This window comes from Lampetra planeri, chromosome 1, assembly GCF_965212315.1.
Source record: "Lampetra planeri chromosome 1, kcLamPlan1.2.h2, whole genome shotgun sequence".
In the NCBI taxonomy this organism is placed as follows: Eukaryota; Metazoa; Chordata; class Hyperoartia; order Petromyzontiformes; family Petromyzontidae; genus Lampetra; species Lampetra planeri.
The window spans coordinates 1,019,129-1,039,020 of NC_136107.1; the positions used below are offsets into that span (position 1 = coordinate 1,019,129).

The following is a 19,892-nucleotide window of genomic DNA, read 5'->3' on the forward strand; positions in this document are numbered from 1 at the left end:
GTAGTTTGCGATTGTTTCACGTTTGGAAAAGTTGGATCATGACGCCAGCACACAATGGCCCAATCTTGCGTTTAATCAGGAATACTCTGGATCGGTATTGACTTTCCGAGTTTCATTGAGTCAAGTCTGATAAACAAATCCTCCTCCTTAAAATTTAATCAACGAATCATCTCAAACAAACATGCGCAGTTCTTTCCTGGAAAAATAAAAACTTTTGAGATCTCAGCGAGACACTCCTAGATAAACAAATTCCGTTAAGATTTTTATTTTATTTATGAAAGTGAGTGAAGCTTTCCTACATAAATAAATGTCACGACTATTTTTATGTGTTTATGAAAGTTAAATCTTGACTGTACCCACACTCAATTAGCGAACATTCCCGTGGCTAAATAAGCACGAAGGGCTGCACTAAAAGCGGGGCGAAGTGCACGGCACTTCTGAGACCACAACACCAAAACCAACTCGCGATGCGTGTGAGCGGCTCCCACTGCACATTGCACGCATCGCTCGCACACGCGGCGTGGACGACCGGCCTCTCTCCCAGCCGACGACGTCCCTCCACGCTCCAAATGCACCCCCCCCCCCCTTGTCTCCATGCCCTGTTTATTATAATTCCTCTTCGTGGCAGAACACGCGCGTTCCCGTGCGCGTACGGGCCACGGGGCGGTCTCCCCGGGGCTATATATACACAGAACACCGCGGTGAACAGCGCAGTCCCTCCACAGGAAGCTCTCCTGGCAGTGTGTGAATGTGTTGTGCGTGTGTTGTGTGCGTGTGTTGTGTGCGTGTGTGGCCTCGACCCCTGACCTCGACAGCACCTGGCCAAGCCGTCTCTGCTCTACACCGCGGGACGAGTTCGCACTGCACGGCACTGCGCGCTGACTGACGCACGTGGGATCACTGCAGAAGCGAATTCAGTAGCGCAAGGTAGGGTGGGTGGGTGTGTGCGTGTGTGTGTGTGGGTGCGTGTGTGGTTGTGTGTGTGTGCGTGGGGAACGGTGGCGCAGTGGTTGACTCATTGCCATGGGTTCCATTCCCGACCGCGGGTAACATCAGCGGCGAGTAATATCTGAAGTTGTCCTGCGTCTCGCTGAGATCGAATACAAATGCAACGAGTACCTGGTGAGGCGTGTAAACATCAGCACTGGCTTGGTGTTGGCCACAGTTAATCGCCGTGTGCAATACCGGGCTTGATTGGTGCTTGTTAACATAACTTTCCCCAGCTGCAGAGACGTAAAAAAACACTCTTTGTCTCTGGTTCATCTGTCTTCAACTCTGGTGAGCGTCACGTTCGGTCTGTACAGACTCATGTTGTGTCATACATGATTTTCTTATTTTTTTACCTCGATAAGTCAATAAAAAAATATGCAAGCATTTTATATACATTTAATAAATGTGTGTCGTTAATTAAGCATTGGCAATAATTTCAGCAGAACAAAGTAGTTCAGAAATATTGTGTGATTTATTTATAGGCATTAATGACCCCTGAGTCAAGTCTCTCTGAGGTTGACTCAGCCTAAAGTGAGCACCCCATCTGGTACGACAGCGTGGCCACCATCAGTACTGGGCACTCAGAATCAGAATATCACCCAACTCAGGTGCTGAGCTTTGCCCACGGCCGTACTCGACACTGCCCTGGCTCACCCGGTGTCCGTGCAGGGCTCGTGGTGCGATGTCTACGCCCAGCAGGGCCTGGAGTCCCACCGACTCCAAGCCCGAGGAGGAGCAAGGCATGCGACTGCTCCGCAAGACCAAGGAAAACCCCCTCGTGCCGCTCGGTGAGTCGAGACACCCACACCCCCTGTCACCCTTTTAAATCGTACCCTAAAATCTGTCGTACAAGCCACTAATCCCGGAACCCATCTCTAATTATAATCCTAATTCTTATCATACAGCCTTAACCAGGACTTTCCACCTCTGACTGGACCACACATCCGTAACCATCCTTCCCCCACTAAACCTGAACATACCCCTAATAATTAACATACACTTCAATTCTGATCTTACCTTAACTTTTAAACCTACCCTTAGCTATTACCATACAGCCATATATCTTACCATATAACCTCAAAAACCCTATATTATGGGCTCTTATTTCTGATTTTACTCGTAACTTTAGCCCTAACTCTACCCATAATTGAACCCTAAAGCTTAACTCAAAGCTAACAGTAATCTGCAGACCAAAAGCCATGACGTTAGATTACTAACACACTGACGCTGCAATATGTTTAGGCTCCAGGGACTCACTATTTCTATAAAATGTAAACAGTAAATACCTATCCAATTATGTTGATATCATATTTGTCCTTATCTATAAAAGGACCTCGAAATGGTAAAGTTTTCTTATAAAATGTTTGCAAATTTACCCAAAAAACACTCTATGTATATTATATTCATGAACTAAATGAGAGATGTAAACATTTTAAGAATGTGTGCATTGTTTTACATTTCAGAGGCTATTTACGAAATAAAATAGGTTCCCTCTAATTAAAACGGAGATGTGTATATATACGAGTGATCTAATATATAGTGATGTAAATATATAGTGACGGAGTGATGCAAATTTCAATGGTGCTCTTTAAGGGTAAAAAATCTGAAATTTGGTAGAATTATACGTGGATCCATGCTGATAGCTAGACAAATACACGTAGCAAATATTCAAAGTGTGAGCCAGAAATTACGTCCTGGAGGTTGATGATTTCACTCACAGAGCAAGGGTCACAGCCTCAAGCTCAACACCGCTTTAAATGTCGTGCCACGGAGTACGACACTAAAGCCAAGACGTGGCCAAGTCCAATGCAGCTTACCAGTGTAATGTTTATTACACACGAGGCACGCTCAATATGGTGACCATTTTCTTGGTTCTTTCGGTAAAGTCACGTAGAATGGAAATAATAAAATATTAAAAATAAAACATAATTAAATAATCCTCACGACGTTTCGGCCACAACGCAAGCAGCCGTCCTCAGGTGAAGACCAGGTCTGTCGGGGAGACAGCGTCTGAATGAAAAACACCAGGCTTTGAGCGTATATTTAAGCTGGGTTGTGGTGTGTTTCATTCAGACGCTGTCTCCCCGACAGACCTGGTCAGACCTGGTCTTCACCTGAGGACGGCTGCTTGCGTTGTGGCCGAAACGTCGTGAGAATTATTTTATAATGTTTTATTTTTATTATTTTATTATTTCCATTCTACGTGACTTTACCGAAAGAACCAATAAGATAAATCCCTGCAGTCACGAAAGCTTTAAATCGAAATGTTTACTATTATCGATGTGCGTGGTGTGTGCCACCTTGCAGGGCTGGCGGGATGCGCCGCCGCCGCTGCGTACGGGATCTACACCCTGCGCACTCGGGGCAACAGGAAGATGTCCGTGCACCTCATCCACACGCGCGTCGCAGCACAGGGCCTGGTGGTGGGAGCTATGACGCTCGGTACTTACAGCCCTCATCCATTTCGACACACGCACGCGCACGCAAGACACAGATGTTCTGTATTTCCATACAGACCGCTGGGGCACCTCTGTTGTTAAGGCCGGAATTGCGCACGACAGGGGTGGTATGGCTAGCGTCACGCCCGGTCGTCTTTGTCTCCCTAGTATTGAATTGATAATGTAGAGTATATATTTTGATTTAAAGCTTTCGTGGCTGCAGGGATTCAAATTCTTGGTTCTTTCGGTAAAGTCAAGTAGAAGGGAAATAATACAATAATATAAATATAAAACAAAAAAAATTCTCACGACGTTTCGAAACGTCTTTCGGTAAAGTCACGTAGAAGGGAAATAATAAAATAATATAATAATAAAAATAAAACATAATAAAATACAATTCTCACGACGTTTCGGCCACAACGCAAGCAGCCGTCCTCAGGTGAAGAGCAGGTCTGTCACCGTGACTTTACCGAAAGAACCAAGAAAAATGTAGAGTATGTTTGTTGAACTTCTTTCGCGCCGCACACTTAGCCAACCGTAGTAATCGGAGGTGGGGGATAACACACCACGTCTAAGGCTGAGTAGACCCAGGGGAGGCTCAGTACAGGTTCAGATCAGATGTATCACTGATGTTGTTCGTGGCTGGGATTGAAGGCGAGGTGGCTGGGTTCGTGCCGAAGTACTACAGCACGGTTATTATACCAAAGACTAAGACGTATACACCACCACCCCACACACACGCACCCGTACACATGATGTACAGATGAGAGATCCATGTGTCATGAATGCACCTTATTGACGACTCAAAATTTGGACTGCCTGAGAATGTAACACAGATTGCCTAAAAATTCAGGCAGTAGCCATCTAGGCTGCCTGAAAATTATATATACTGTACATGCATATTTTAAGATGTCCCTAAACGACCTAAAAGTTGTTTTGAGTGTACTCTCTGGCAATCTATGTTATGCTCACATATTTCTTAAATCAATGTTTACAATATATAGGCTTCGTGGCATATTGATGAGGTAATCTATATGGCTCTTGGCCTATTATGGTCAATAAAGCCAAATTCTAATGACGTTAAATAGTCCCTCCCTGTTGACCAATGTCCATGTAGTCTGCTCTGTGATTGAACGAGCCCCATGGAATGCATTTGAGACATCTTGTAGAGGGCCTTGGAGTGCAGTCCTCCCAGTCTGTCACAGCAAGCAGTGCCATGGGGCTGACCTCAGAGAAAGCAGCCACCACGAACGAGCACGTAGCAGTGTGCCTATAGCTACTGGGCGATACGCGCAGGCTTCACATACCGAGGCGTGCCCGTGCTCACTAACCACAGATTATCCATGCTGCTGTTATCCTCCTCTCTAAACACAAGACGGCTGCTTGCGTTGTGGCCGAAACGTCGTGAGAATTATTTTATTATGTTTAATTATTATTTTATTATTTCCCTTCTACGTGACTTTACCGAAAGAACCAAGAAGATAAATCCCTGCAGTCACGAAAGCTTTAAATCGAAATTTCACAAGAGCAGGGTTAACTTATTTCAACCATCACTAACCGCCACTGATTTTAAAGTACAGATGTCACCAATGGTGAGTGATATCTTCATCTGCCCGCACTGAGCGTTCTGATGAAGTCGAGCCAACTATCCACCTGTGACTTGATGACGGACGCTTGTGTTGCGCCCGAAACGTCGTGATTTAATTTATTTTATACCTACGTGACTTTACCTCCTGTGACTGACAAGGCGTGAGGAGGCCTTCATCCAGCAGTTGATAGGCAATGTTGGTAAAATCTTAATTTTCGAACTTTCGTGACTGCAGGAATTATTATTTGTTTCTTTCGGTTAAGTCACGTCTAAAGATAAAATAATAAATTAAATTAAATAATTATTTAATTCAAATAATTATTTGCTTTTTTCCAAATAATTATTTGTTTCTTTCGGTTAAGTCACGTCTAAAGATAAAATAATAAATTAAATTAAATAATTATTTAATTCAAATAATTATTTGATTTAAATAATTATTTAATTTAATTTATTATTAAATTAAATAATTATTTAATTCAAATAATTATTTGATTTAAATACTTATTTAATTTAATTTATTATTTTATCTTTAGACGTGACTTAACCGAAAGAAACAAATAATAATGTTGGTAAATTGTTGGTAAATTTATCGTCAGTCAATTGACGTGGAAATATTCATGCCCCCTTCTCCTCCTCCCCCCCCCAACTATTGAATGAATATTTAGTCGTTAATAGTTAGTGATATTTGCCACAATTCGATCCGAGAAGTATTTTTAAAGATAGTGAGGGAACCGTAGCACCTCTAGTGACTGCAGAGTGACTGTCACAGCAAAAAATCTGTATCACTTGATTCAGATTTTTTGCTGTGACAGTTTCACCTGAAGACGGAAGCTTGTGTTGCCTCCGAAACGTCGTGATTTTATTGTTTTTATTTTTAATTAATTTTAATTTCATTTTTTACCTACGTGACTTTACCGAAAGAACTAAGAGTATGAATCCTTGCAGTCACGAAAGCTTCAAATCTAGAATGACATGAGTCTGTTACAACACGTACGAATCAAAGAACGTCTATTCTTACGCGTACGCTTCAATGCGTGTATCATCATGACCTTAAGACTCGATATTCATATATGCATCGTTATATCCCTATTGCTATTGACATCCTGGCAGACGGCTATGCTGCTATTCTTTGGTTCTTTCGGTAAAGTCACGCATAAAGATAAAATAATAAATTAAATAATAGCATACTACGACGTTTCGATTGCAACACAAGCAATCGTCATCATCAGGTATAAAATAAATAGCAACACAAATCTAACCAGAAAACTATAGACAGACATATAAGCAGACAGATATCACAAAGATACACAGAGAGAGAACACGTATCGGCACAAAGAGAGAGAACGTCTCTGTGACGGGGCCTTAAATATAGAGAGGGGGCTGGGGCGGAGAGAGGGAGGGGGCAGATAAAAAATTAGCATGTCAATGAGTGGACGACGACGTGGTACGGTACGCAAGCTTGAAAATTAGGAGAAAGACACACTAAAATTAAATAACCTAGAAAAATATGCTGCTGTATAGTGGACGCACTCACAGCTTCTCTTCTCTAACAGGGGTGCTGTATTCAATGTACAAAGAGTACATCTTGAAGATACCACCTGATGAGCCTACCGGGAGCAGCAAGTGAAACTCCTTCTCTGGTCAAGATGCGAATCCCACTCACAGAAAGCTACTGCTGGCATCTAGGCCACATACACTTACTTGTATATTGCACCCACGATGTTATATAACATTCACATTGTACATCTGCGCTTCAACAAGTGGCACGCGTATACTAATACAACTGCAATGCTGAGTAAAAGTGCTGACTTGCCCAGAAAGTAATAGGCGAGAGTGCCTTTCACCATGGAAAAATAAAATGAAACAACGTTTAAGCCTATTAGCCTACACGCATTCTGGACCGCTGTTTTATACCTTTGCTTCTCCCGAAGGACTATAAACATGAAGGGGAAAAATTATGATTTTATTTTTACATGGTTATTATTATTATTTGTATTAGCCACAATCCACCATGATGGCACATACTTTTTTATTCCCTGAAGTGAAGTGTTAACACGATGTGACAGCCATAGCAGATCAGTTTAACACGTGACCAATATCATCCATAATAGAGGTTTTTTTGGGTTAAATCGCGTAAGAGAAGCCATCACAGATGTTGGCCACTGCTAATAGAGGACATTCATAAAAGTATTATCCATTCTTATAACATTACTATTAGACAACAGTTTGCAATGCTCGGCTGATATATTGTCATGTTATTTCTAATATTCTTGAAAAATATTTTTACTGAAAAGCTTGGGTGATCTTGAATAGCACATAATGGGAGCATTCAAAGCAATCACAGCCGAGAAGTTTGGTCAACACCTGCGACTATTTTTGGCCACTAACGTTGATGACAATTTGTTTTACACATGCTACAGGCTCTAAGCCATATATGCAGCATAAAGCGACTACTCGCGAGGGCATATGTATCCAAGAAAAAGCGTGGAAATACATTGCACAGAGCACGAGGCTTCTTAAACTATTTACACGCATGCACATGAAATGTGCAGATGGTGCAGCGGATGCTAGCACGTCCAGAGTGAAATGAGATGCATGTCAAGCACAGCAACACTGCAATACACCGTGGCACTAGATTGCTTGTGTTTTTTTAGAACGGAACTGCTGTTTATGCTAATACCGTGTGTATTTTACAGTTAATGTAAGGTAACAAAGTTTGCACGTATGTTTTTAGTTGAAAATAAGTTCTTACTTAAATTGTATAGTAATCTGCTTGTATTGGACATGGGCACACAGTCTGCATCTTGCTATGTTTTAAGCATGATTTTTATATGTGTGTGTGTATATATTTCATGCATTCATGCCCTCTTGCTCTTCGTACTTGAATAAAGTCCAGCTGATAAAAAAAACGCCCATGTTTTCATATCTTCAAGTTTTAATTGTTGCAATTAATTATGGAGGATAATGACTGTAGTTTAAAATCAATTAGAAAAGTGGTTTATACTGGGGTTAGACAAACTGCGTTATTATTCCCAGGCTCACCAGACGTGACCACCAACAGTCAGAAATATATATCCACAATTTACATTTGCACTTCAAAATATATTTTCATTTGGTTCTTTCGGTAAAGTCACGTAGGCGAAAAAAATATATTAATCATAAAATAAATAAAAATAATAAAAATAATATATATTTAGTTTTCACCTACGTGACTTTACCGAAAGAACCAAAGAGTATGGATCCTTGCAGTCACGAAAACTTCAAATCTAGAATATTTTCATTTGTTGTCCTTCCCCCGCACCTCCGATTAAACACGGTCGGTTATGTACGGTGCGAAAGAAGTTCAACGTCCATCACATAATCGTGGACATGCACTTGGCGTTTCCCTTGCGCAGTCTGAATCGATGTGCTGTGGCTCGTGTGCATAGGCACACGTGGCCATAGCGATGTATCTGCTGGACAGCAAGAAAACTCACTCGCTAGTGCACGGGGCTGATCATCGCAAACACATCAGTTCGGATCCTAGTCAGGGTCAAAGCAGCCCATGATTTACTTAAAAATGATCCATGCCATGTCAACGTGGAATGGCCACCGCAAATGGCTCGGAACCAACAATGGACATGAGCACCACTCAATGCTCATCAGAGCCTAAACTAAACATAGAAAAAAAGCGATTTTGATCTCGGCTTGTGTGCTTGGTGTTTCGAGTAGGGTAACACGAGAGCACAAATCAACACCCGCACAGTGTGCATGGGTTGTCTGCCTGACAGAGCTGTTTCGTGCAAGCTGCACTTGCGGGCAGAGGGACGAGGCACCCACACCGAACCCACACACCACGCAGTGTATATTTATAATAAGCAGCGTTTTAAGTCTTTGTTGCAAAACACTCGGGCAGGCCAAACAAACATATGCAATACCGTGGGGGTTTTCATACGATTATGTTATTTTCCGAAGAACAGCCGCTTGTATACAAACGCACGGTGAACACCTTAAATAAGCGTTTATTAGGACAAGAGACCATGTCCGTGAACATCCTGGTGCAAGCAATCTATTCATCTCGTAAACAAGCACGCAGGCCGGTCGACTAACGGGGCATCGGGTTTGTGACATGCCAAACCTTTCAAAGGCAAAAAAAGAACATCACGCTATTTTACATTTTAAATAATCTTGTCCCACATTTGTATCCGGACCTCGCAATGGTTTCGTCTTAGATCGTGTGCTGTATAGTAGAGCGTCACTTTTGAGTGACCTTTCTTCATTACAGTCGGGGTCAACATGTTCTTACCCACTGTGCCACCCAGAGGGTAATCTTTGTTGGATGACTCTCAACCCAATATTTAATTCGCACAACTTGAATTTTGGCAACTTTAGTTTTTGTTAAATGCAATTATTAGTGACTGTGCCGTGACAATCAACTCACTACATACCCGAAAAGCAGGTTTAATACTGGTAGGAACCTCCTGGTTACACCAACCCACAGGGGATTATTGTGTCCGTCGGGCAGGGAGGGGCTGGGTGGAGAGGGGCTGGGTGGGGAGGGTGGGGCTGGGTAGGGAGGGTGGGGAGCGGCTGGGTGGGGAGGGTGGGGCTGGGTGGGGGGTGGGAGGGGTGGGGCTGGGTGGGGAGGTTGGGGCTGGGAGGGTGGGGTGGGGCTGGGTGGGGGGAGAGGTCGGGCTGGGTGGGGAGGGTGGGGAGGGCGGTTGCTGGGTGGGGAGTGGGAGGGGTGGTGCTGGGTGGGGAGGGGCTGGTCACCCCGTGGTGCCCTTATAAAACTCAACGTTTAACCTACTCACGCCGGCTTGTGCCCGCCCTCACAGTCGGCCATATTTGCGGAATACACCACGCCGCCGTTGACCCTGGCCATTGACCGAGCAACCCGACGTTCCTACCAGCTCCCTCCGCAGGAATGTGTTGACAGCTACCTGGCTGGATTTAAAATTAGAATCCTAGGGGTGACAATTCAGCCTTCGGATCTCGAGAAACCCGGCCACCTTCGAGATATTCACAAGAACGTGAATGGCAACATTGGAGACAACGGTGATGGTTTATAATGCGATTTTTTATGGTGATGGGTTGATGGTAATGTTGGTGGTTCCAATGTTGCCGGTAATATTCACCTAAGGTGTTGTTGACTGATGTTGATGGAGCTGACGCGATTATGTTAATGTTGGTGTTGTTGAAAATGGTATGTTGATGGTGGTGAAAGTGATGATGATGATGTCGGCGATGGTAATGACGATGTTGATTATGATGCTAATCATGGTAATGACGATGTTGATGATGGTAATCACTATGATGGTATTGACGATGATGATGATGGTATTGACTATGATGATGATGGTAATAACTGATGATGATGGTAATAACGATGATGATGATGTTGTTGATGATGTTGATGTTGTTGATGATGTTGATGTTGTTGATGGTAATGACGATGATGTTGATGGTAATAACGATGATAATGGTAATGATTATGATGTTGATGATGGCAATAACGATGATGTTGACGACGATGATGATGTTGATGATGATGGTAATAACGATGATGATGATGTTGATGATGGTATTGACTATGATGTTGTTGATGTTGACGATGTTGATGTTGTTGATGATGGTAATAACGATGATGTTGATGTTGACGACGATGATGATGTTGATGATGATGTAATAACGATGATGATGTTGTTGATGTTGACGACGATAACGAACCCGGAAAGGGGTCATGGCGCATGCGCGCCATCACCGCGCGTCCGTCTCCATGGCAACGCCGGTTTCTCAGGCTTCAACCCAACAGAGACCAACGCTATAGACACAATCACACACACACACCGATACACACACAATATAGACACAATCACACACACACACCGATACACACACAATATAGACAATATAGACACAATATAGACAATATAGACACAATCACACACCGACACACACACAATAATATAGACACAATGCATACACAATACAGACACAATAAAGACACAATATAGACACAATCATACACACACAGACACACACAGACCAGTCACACACAGACACAGCCCCGGTCACACGCAACCCGGGTGACACACAGTCGTCACACACAGACACCCACAGACAGTCACACACAGACACACACAGTCACACACACAGACACACACACAGTCACACACAGACACACACAGTCACACACACACAGTCACACACACAGAGACACACACACAGTCACACACACAGAGAGACACACACACAGTCACACACAGACACACAAAGTCACACACAGACACACACAGTCACACACACAGACACACACACACAGACACACACAGTCACACACAGACACACACATCCACCCACAGTCACAAACAGTCACACAGACACACAGTTACACACACAGACACACACAGACACACACACAGTCACACACACACACAGTCACACGCAGACACACACAGTCACACACAGTGACACACACAGTCACACAGTGACACAGACACACACAGACACACACACAGTCACACACACAGTCACACACACAGTCACACACAGTCACCGACACACGCGGAGTCGGCATGGACGAGGCGCTGGGCGAGCGGCTGCGGCTGCAGCTCGCGACGCTGCAGCAGCAGCAGCGCGCGCGCCTCGAGCGGCTGCGGGAGCGACGCGGGGACCACGGGGACCTCGGCCTGGAGATCACGGCTCCTGCAGACCCCGGGTACGACTCCAACTCACACCCTGGGACCCTGGGACCCCAACTCACGCCCTGGGACCCTGGGACCCGGGAACCTCCAACTCACGCCCTGGGACCCGGGGACCCCAACTCACACCCTGGGCCCCTGGGACTCCAACTCACACCCTGGGACTCCAACTCACACCATGGGACCCGGGGACTTCAACTCACACCCTGGGACCCGGGGACCTCCAATTCACGCCCTGGGACCCTGGGACGCGGGAACCTCTAACTCACACCCTGAGACCCGGGGACTTCAACTCACGCCCTGGGACCCTGAGACCCTGGGACTCCAACTCACACCCTGAGACCCTGGGACTCCAACTCACACCCTGAGACCCTGGGACTCCAACTCACGCCCTGAGACCCTGGGACTCCAACTCACAGCCTGGGACCCGGGGACTTCAACTCACACCCTGGGACCCGGGGACCCCAACTCACGCCCTGAGACCCTGGGACTCCCAACTCACGCCCTGAGACCCTGGGACTCCAACTCACGCCCTGAGACCCTGGGACTCCAACTCACGCCCTGAGACCCTGGGACTCCAACTCACGCCCTGAGACCCTGGGACTCCAACTCACACCCTGGGACCCGGGGACTTCAACTCACGCCCTGGGACCCGGGGACCCCAACTCACACCCTGGGACCCTGGGACTCCAACTCACACCCTGAGACCCTGGGACTCCAACTCACGCCCTGAGACCCTGGGACTCCAACTCACACCCTGGGACCCTGGGACTCCAACTCACACCCTGAGACCCTGGGACTCCAACTCACGCCCTGGGACCCGGGAACCTCCAACTCACGCCCTGAGACCCTGGGACTCCAACTCACACCCTGGGACCCTGGGACTCCAACTCACGCCCTGGGACCCGGGAACCTCCAACTCACACCCTGAGACCCGGGGACTTCAACTCACGCCCTGGGACCCTGAGACCCTGGGACTCCAACTCACACCCTGAGACCCTGGGACTCCAACTCACGCCCTGAGACCCTGGGACTCCAACTCACAGCCTGGGACCCTGGGACTCCAACTCACACCCTGAGACCCTGGGACTCCAACTCACGCCCTGAGACCCTGGGACTCCAACTCACAGCCTGGGACCCTGGGACTCCAACTCACACCCTGAGACCCTGGGACTCCAACTCACGCCCTGAGACCCTGGGACTCCAACTCACAGCCTGGGACCCGGGGGCTTCAACTCACACCCTGGGACCCGGGGACTTCAACTCACACCCTGGGACCCGGGGACCCCAACTCACGCCCTGGGACCCTGGGACTCCCAACTCACGCCCTGGGACCCTGGGACTCCCAACTCACACCCTGGGACCCTGGGACTCCCAACTCACGCCCTCGTGGGGAAAGACCATGGGACACACTGCGCGTTGTCAGTTCTCTTATTGAAGTAAAATATTTAAATGTTGTTGCAAGCCCTTTACTGCCAATGTCAGAATTGTCTCGTGTCACAACATGCGGTTTAAGACTTAGGTCCACATGGCGCAGTTCTAATAGTAAATAGGAATGTAACGATAAACAAACCCCTCTGAATTTGTATTTATGATATTTTGGATCCACACGAATGTGGAATTTTAATCAATCATTGGTATAGGACCATTAAATGACATGAACACTGCCAAACTGTGTTTAGAATGTTGGGAAACGCACTTCTCTTTGAGAGCTCTTCTTAGGTTTGTTATCATTTGTATATTGTTCTGTTATCTGATTAAAATTACAGTTTTGACTTATGGTGAAGAATCAGGCTGGCACATCGCTGTTTATTCTTGCACATGAAACGTGGCATGCTCCTTAGCGTTCAGCTACTGCAGAAGCTGGAAACATTACATCTCTTGAAAACATTACATCTCTTGAAAACAAAATCTAGGAAAAGGAAAAACTCGTATTTGTTTTCAGCGGTCGTCTTTTGCACCCATCAGCATAACCCATGACCCCAAAAGGAGCCTTTACCCATTTAGTTTACGTGTTACGTACGATTTTTAATAAAACGTCCTCCGCTTCATGCGGTTACTCGAAACTGCCGCTAAGATACATTCAATATGATGTGAAAACGGTGTTTCAGAGCTGCAGGAGATGTGGAATAGGGGATGAAAGTAATTTTAAATATATGTATATAAAATCTTGATTTGAAGCTTTCGTGACTGCAGGAATCCATAGTCTTTGGTTCTTTCGGTAAAGTCACGTAGGTAGAAAAATAATAGATCATGACGTTTCGATCGCAACACAAGCAATCATCATCAGGTGGGACAACCCTTACTTCAGCAGTTTTTACTTGCTGTGGTTGTCCCACCTGATGACGATTGCTTGTGTTGCGACCGAAACGTGATGATCTATTATTTTTCTACCTACGTGACTTTACCGAAAGAACCAAAGAGTACGTGTATATACAGCTTGCTGCGGTGCTCCGTCTGTCAGGCCATCAAGTGGGGGCAAGGACGAGGAGGTGAGGTTCCTGCAGGAGCGAGTGAGGGAGATGGAGGATGAATCGTCGCGACTCCACCGGATCCTGGCCGAGAAGGATCGCCGTGCTGCACTTCTGCAGTCGCAGCTGGAGGAGAGCCGCCTCGCCCTCGCTGGTTCGGTTCCCACCATAAATTAGCCACAAATATATTTAGGGATGACGTTTACCGGGACCTATTTTAAGGACATGTTTACACTGACCATAGGGCTCTGTATTCATGTAAGTATACGGAAGTTTCGTATTTCGGTATACGGAGCAACCATTAAAAAAGTGCAGTGTTCAATACAGAGCTGCTGTAGTTACCATACTTGTTGTATTACCATTTGTAGATTTAACACTAATCAAAGCCGGCTTAACACCCACCATCTGTGCTGGGGCATGAACAAGGAATGCAGGGCTGCACCTTTGTCTTTAATTGGTTTATAATGCAAGTTTAAATATCGCATTATGTATCACATTCCTGCGGAGGGAGCTGGTAGGAACGTTGGGTTGCTCGGTCAATGGCCAGGGTCAACGGCGGCGTGGTGTATTCCGCAAATATGCCCGACTGTGAGGGCGGGCACAAGCCGGCGTGAGTAGGATAAACGTTGAATTTGATAAGGGCACCACGGGGTGACCAGCCCCTCCCCACCCAGCCCCACCCTCCCCTCCCCACCCAGCCCCACCCAGCCCCTCCCCACCCTCCCCTCCCCACCCAGCCCCTCCCTGCACGACGGACACAATAATCCCCTGTGGGCTGGTGTAACCAGGAGGTTCCTACAAGTATTATGTTCATTGCACACAGTATGTTACACGTGCCTTGGTTATGTAATTGTCCCCTCCTGCAGGCCCTGTAGGCGCATCTGGAGACAGTGCCGCCATAAAGATTGTGGAACTTTCGAAGCGCGTGCGGGAGATGACGGCTGAATTGGAGAGAGAGCGCAGCAGAGTGAAGCAGCTCACCACTAAACTTCGCCAGCTCGAAGAACAGGTACAATCAGGACTTCATTTGTTCTTCCTGAATATGTTCCAGGTTGCTCGTAGGCTGGGGTAGGCATGCGACTCGTGGCTATAACCATCACGAGCGGTACACTGGACGTCGTGTGCTGAATGTGCCAATATTTTTCAAGTCACTGAGCCAGACGAACCCAGCTGAAATGAAGCTCCGAATCCGCCACACGTAGACATACGCGAGCCCATTTTAAATGTTATTATCTAAAGAGATGAGGCAATGAACTTAATTCAGTTAATTCATCCACATATTGTACGTGGACTAAACCTACTTTGTACACATCTATGTTTTCTAATCTGAGTGTGAGAATTGTAATGTTTAATCTAGCAACTTTTATTTATTCAGCGCCAAGAGTTTGATTCTGACAAAAGGCAAGGTACTGGAAGTGGAACTCATGGAAAAGACATCCTAAAATCTGGTGATGCAAAGGTATGTAGTCGTAATGATACATTTATTCGCAACACATTCATATGCTAAAATGTTTCAGTTATTATAAAAAATGAACGAACATTTTATGACTTTGCAGTTTGGAGACAGCAATGAAGAGAAAGCCCTGCAAGATAAACTCTCAGCAACAAACTTCAAACTCTCCGACTCCAGAAACCAGGTGCAGCTGCTCAAGCAAGAGCTGCGTGCCGCTCACAAGGTATGTTACCTCCGGCACTTTTGGCAAAATTTCACAAATTACATAGCTTGAGAGATTTGTTAATTCGATTTCATGATTCATTATTGTGTTTATACATGCAGGTACTGACCAATGAAGTTGGCGAAACGGTTAATATACCGAACTTATTGAGCAATCCTGGCAGCTGGAGGGGAAGATCCCAGCAGATACTGAACCTACAAACCAAGGTGAGCATTGGCAAGTTGTAGAATCTTGAGCTTGTTTATTGTGTTATCTATTGTGATCGATGGCCCCTCCACTCGTGGTTGATTGGTGGTTCTTGCACGCTAGGTACGAGAGTTGGAGGCGCAGCTGGGCCAGAGCACGCAGAGGAGCAGAGGCTCGGAGCACCTCCTGGAGGAGGAGGAGATGACTGGCATCGGTGGACCTCGACGCACTCCCCTGCAAGACAAGAACCAGGCACACATTCGAGCCATGGAACGTGAGCGCAAGGAAGCAATGGAAGTAAGTTCCAGCAAATGGTGACAGGGACAGTGCTAATGTTTTGCATTTGCTTTAAGATTCGTTACCTAAAGATGTATTGTCATGAGCTAACTCGTAACTCGAAGAAACATTTTGCACGTCCTCAGAAGATGACAGGGGAGTTGGAAACATTGCGCAAAGAGCAGGAGGAGGGCCGACGGAAGCTGGAAGGTACGCGGGCCCGTAACACCGTGCTCACAACCGAGGTGAAGACCCTGCGAGCACAGATATCTACTCTGATGGCCAAGGCACAGAATGATGATGAACTCATCCAGACTCTGATGGTAAGTTATTTTCCTTGGTTATTTTCAAAAATAATAACATTTCCATGTAAAATGACTTATTACAATGCTATTAGAATGTATGTATAGGCACTGGTAATTCAAAAACGTTGATTATGAATCAAAGCTATATATTAAATACCATTTAGCTGTGTGAAGTATCGTATGTTCATATTACGTGGTGTTTTTTACTCTGCCTACATTAAGGAACAACAAAAACGTCTGCAGCATCTCCTGAAATCATCGGCAGATGATGCGGCAAAACAAGGCAAAGAAAAAAGAGTAGTGAGACTTGGTCAAGCGATGGATGTTCAAAACCAGGGCCAGCAGCAGTTCCACGTGCAGGCTGGCAACACCCTAAATCAGCTCGGTGGATACTCACCCAAAAGCCAAGGCAGTCTTCCTGACCTGGAACAGCCCGGAGGTCCTGAGCAAGCAGACAACACTTTTGTCAGGCAACTTCAAGAGATGGTGACGGAAAAGGAAGTAAAAATTAAACAACTTGAGCAAGAAATTCAGCACATGGTCCGAAAGGTTGGGTTAAATGTAAATATTATGTTTTACTCTACTTACATGAGTGCGGTCTGTTCTTGATATTAAATGCTTGATGAACTGTACATTCACATCTCTCTCTCTCTCTCGCCAGAGGCTGGCAGCTGAAGGGACAGGCGATGAAGCTGCTCCTTTTCATCTAGGCTCTTCACAGGGATCTGCTAGGTAAACAAACGTAACATCATAATCCAACAACAAACTGTTAGTTTGGTACTGTTGATATTATCATCTCTATTTTATGCTTGTGTTTTACAGGACGGTATCAAAGATGGGCCATACCCTGGTGGAGGCATCTCCCATGACTGTAACATCTGGCGGTGCAACCAGGCCACCAAGCAGCAGGTGTGGATCTACAAAATAATAACTTCATGAGGCATACATCACTGGTATCATTGCACACAAATGTTTTAAAGTGTAGTTTTTTAACGTCAAACTTTTGAATCTAAAAAACGCGTAGTCTCGTAATCCTTTGAGGAATAAATTAATGTTAGATGTCAAGAGAGATTCACCACCACAGTTGTACAATTTATTCAGATGATTTCTTTTTACTCTTGTCATACAGCATACGTGAGGAAACTGAGCTGCTTAGACGGCAGTGTGTCGAGTTGAGGGCATTGAGTCAGACTGCCCAGGTGGAGAGGGACAGGCTAATGGAGCTGGTTGGAGTTTTGCAGCAAAGGTGAAGCATCAATTTGCATCTCGGATGCCGATTATTTCATCATATTGAACATGTCCGTTTGCATGAAATATGTCTCACAGTGCGTTTCCTTAATACCTAATTTTTACGATTCATACTTTAACATCTGACTTAGTATTTTTATATGAATATTATTATTGAACTTATTTTTCATTGTTAGCAAGCGAACACACAGAGTAACCGCATATAGTATGGACAGCCCAGATTTCAAAAGCAATACGTAATGAATTATACAACTTAACTATAATAGTTCTGGACTTCGTGTATGTATGTATGCATCTTGAACTTCTTTCGCACCCTACGTAGCCAACCATGCTATTCGTACCGCAACATAGCAAACCGTGGCTAACCACGCTAATCAGAGGTTTGTGGCTTGCAGGGTTGAGGAAGCTACTGACAAGGCCCGGGAGGCAGAAATCAAGCACCAGGAGAGCAAGCGCCGGGCCGTGGAGCTGGAGCAGCAGCTGGGACGGGCCCGGATGGAGGCCGGCAGCAAAACGCGTGCAGGCAAGAAGTGTAAAAAAAGGCCGAATACTGTTACTTATGTCAAAGAAATTTAAGTGCAGGAAGTATGCATATTTTTGCCGCCTCATGAACAATGTACTTCGTCAGCTTGCAGAGTGTTATGTTCGTGCTTATTTTGCGAGTTAATGAACGGAAAGTGATTGCATTATTCACTTGTGATTAGTTCAGTACGTTCGTACTAAATTGATGTGAAAAAATATGTTTATGTCATACTCAGGGCAGATAAGCCGAAGGAGCATTCAGCTCACTGACCAAAAGCACAGCTCTTCCTCAGCCCTACCATCTGATGCACGAATTCCAGAGCTGGAAACACAGTAAGTGAAACCTACTTACAGTATAGAGGTTGAATGCTTTGAAGAGCTTACATTTTTATATGCAGCTTTAAAAAACGAGCATATTTTCCTCATTTATGGATTCTTGTCAATGTAATGATACTAACACTTTGAGTGAAGAAGTGGTTAGCACAGTGCTATGAACCCAGCGACCTGATTTTGATTCCCCTAAATGGCTATCATCAGTTGTGAGTGATATCTAATCCTGCCCTGGGCCTCCCCTCACCCTTTCACCAAATAAATATTTCCAGGGTGGTGAAGTATGCCAAACAACACCCATGTGTGTGTGGGCAGGCCTTCGTCCATCAACGGATTGACAAAGGGCTGCAGTTATTATTATAACACGTTGTTTTTAAATTGGGTGTAACTATCAGGCTGGCGATTCAGCAAGATGAGAACGAGGCTCTGAAGATGGCTTTGCAAAGCACCTTGCACGCTAAGGAGGAGGACTTGCGGCTCTACAACCAGATGATGGAGCAGAGCAAGGAGATCTTCCTCCAAGCCCTGTGGCAGGAACGTCAACAAGCCGGTGGCAGAGGCTCCAGTGGAAAATGAACAGGATCTTGACATTGTTGTATTGTTTTTTCAATAAAATACTTTATAATTTACAATTGTAACTTTGAACAGAGTAATAACATCTTATAACTAAGTGCATTTGCTTGTTGGTTCACAAGATGTAGCAATTGTCTTTGCAGCTTAACCTGAATACACATATGATGAAATATTTTACTACAGGTGTGTAAATGATTGTAATATTTAAAAATGGCATTCTGACTGTTCAAACATTTTTCCTACTGCATTGTATAAAGTGTGAGATTTCTTACATGGATTTGTATTTCAGTACCTATTTTGTACATGCATGACATTCCATTTGACTTTGTTAAAATAATTTACTATTAGTTTACTGGCTGGCGAATGTAAACTCTCTGACAACATAGGCTTTATAATTATAACTTGAAAAGTGTCCTTGATTCTTGACTGACAATTTGAAGAATAAACTGCCATGTCACCCTAAATACGACTCTTAGTATTTGTTTACTTATCCTTTAACATTGTACCCATGACCATATCACACCCGGATTGTGGCCAATCTCGTCAGATCTCTGAAATTAAGCAGGCTTGAGCCTGGACAGTGCTTAGATGGGTGATCATCATGCA

The 19,892-nt window shown here is 45.1% G+C and overlaps 2 protein-coding genes and 1 long non-coding RNA gene across 3 annotated transcripts; 2 read left to right on the plus strand and 1 right to left on the minus strand.

Moving 5' to 3' along the window:
- Nucleotides 1-731: 731 nt before the first annotated feature.
- LOC144721836 (HIG1 domain family member 1A, mitochondrial-like) lies at nt 732-7,924 on the plus strand. The gene is made up of 4 exons (XM_078599791.1): nt 732-927; nt 1,660-1,778; nt 3,298-3,432; nt 6,570-7,924. The coding sequence occupies exons 2-4, from the start codon at nt 1,673-1,675 to the stop codon at nt 6,641-6,643; spliced, it is 315 nt and encodes a 104-aa protein (XP_078455917.1). The 5' UTR covers nt 732-927; nt 1,660-1,672; the 3' UTR covers nt 6,644-7,924.
- Nucleotides 7,925-10,714: 2,790 nt separating this feature from the next.
- On the plus strand, nt 10,715-19,750 carry CCDC13 (coiled-coil domain containing 13). The gene is made up of 15 exons (XM_078599911.1): nt 10,715-11,716; nt 14,164-14,324; nt 15,037-15,179; nt 15,546-15,629; nt 15,727-15,846; nt 15,948-16,052; nt 16,156-16,329; nt 16,455-16,631; nt 16,836-17,174; nt 17,275-17,345; nt 17,436-17,522; nt 17,743-17,859; nt 18,257-18,384; nt 18,620-18,716; nt 19,109-19,750. Exons 1-15 carry the CDS (start codon nt 11,574-11,576, stop codon nt 19,287-19,289), a joined length of 2,127 nt encoding a protein of 708 aa, XP_078456037.1. The 5' UTR covers nt 10,715-11,573; the 3' UTR covers nt 19,290-19,750.
- On the minus strand, nt 15,633-17,675 carry LOC144721984 (uncharacterized). The gene is made up of 4 exons (XR_013586007.1): nt 17,460-17,675; nt 17,202-17,338; nt 17,011-17,055; nt 15,633-16,266 (listed from the first exon to the last, which is right to left on the minus strand). It is a non-coding gene; the product is annotated as an uncharacterized LOC144721984 (long non-coding RNA).
- Nucleotides 19,751-19,892: the final 142 nt, after the last annotated feature.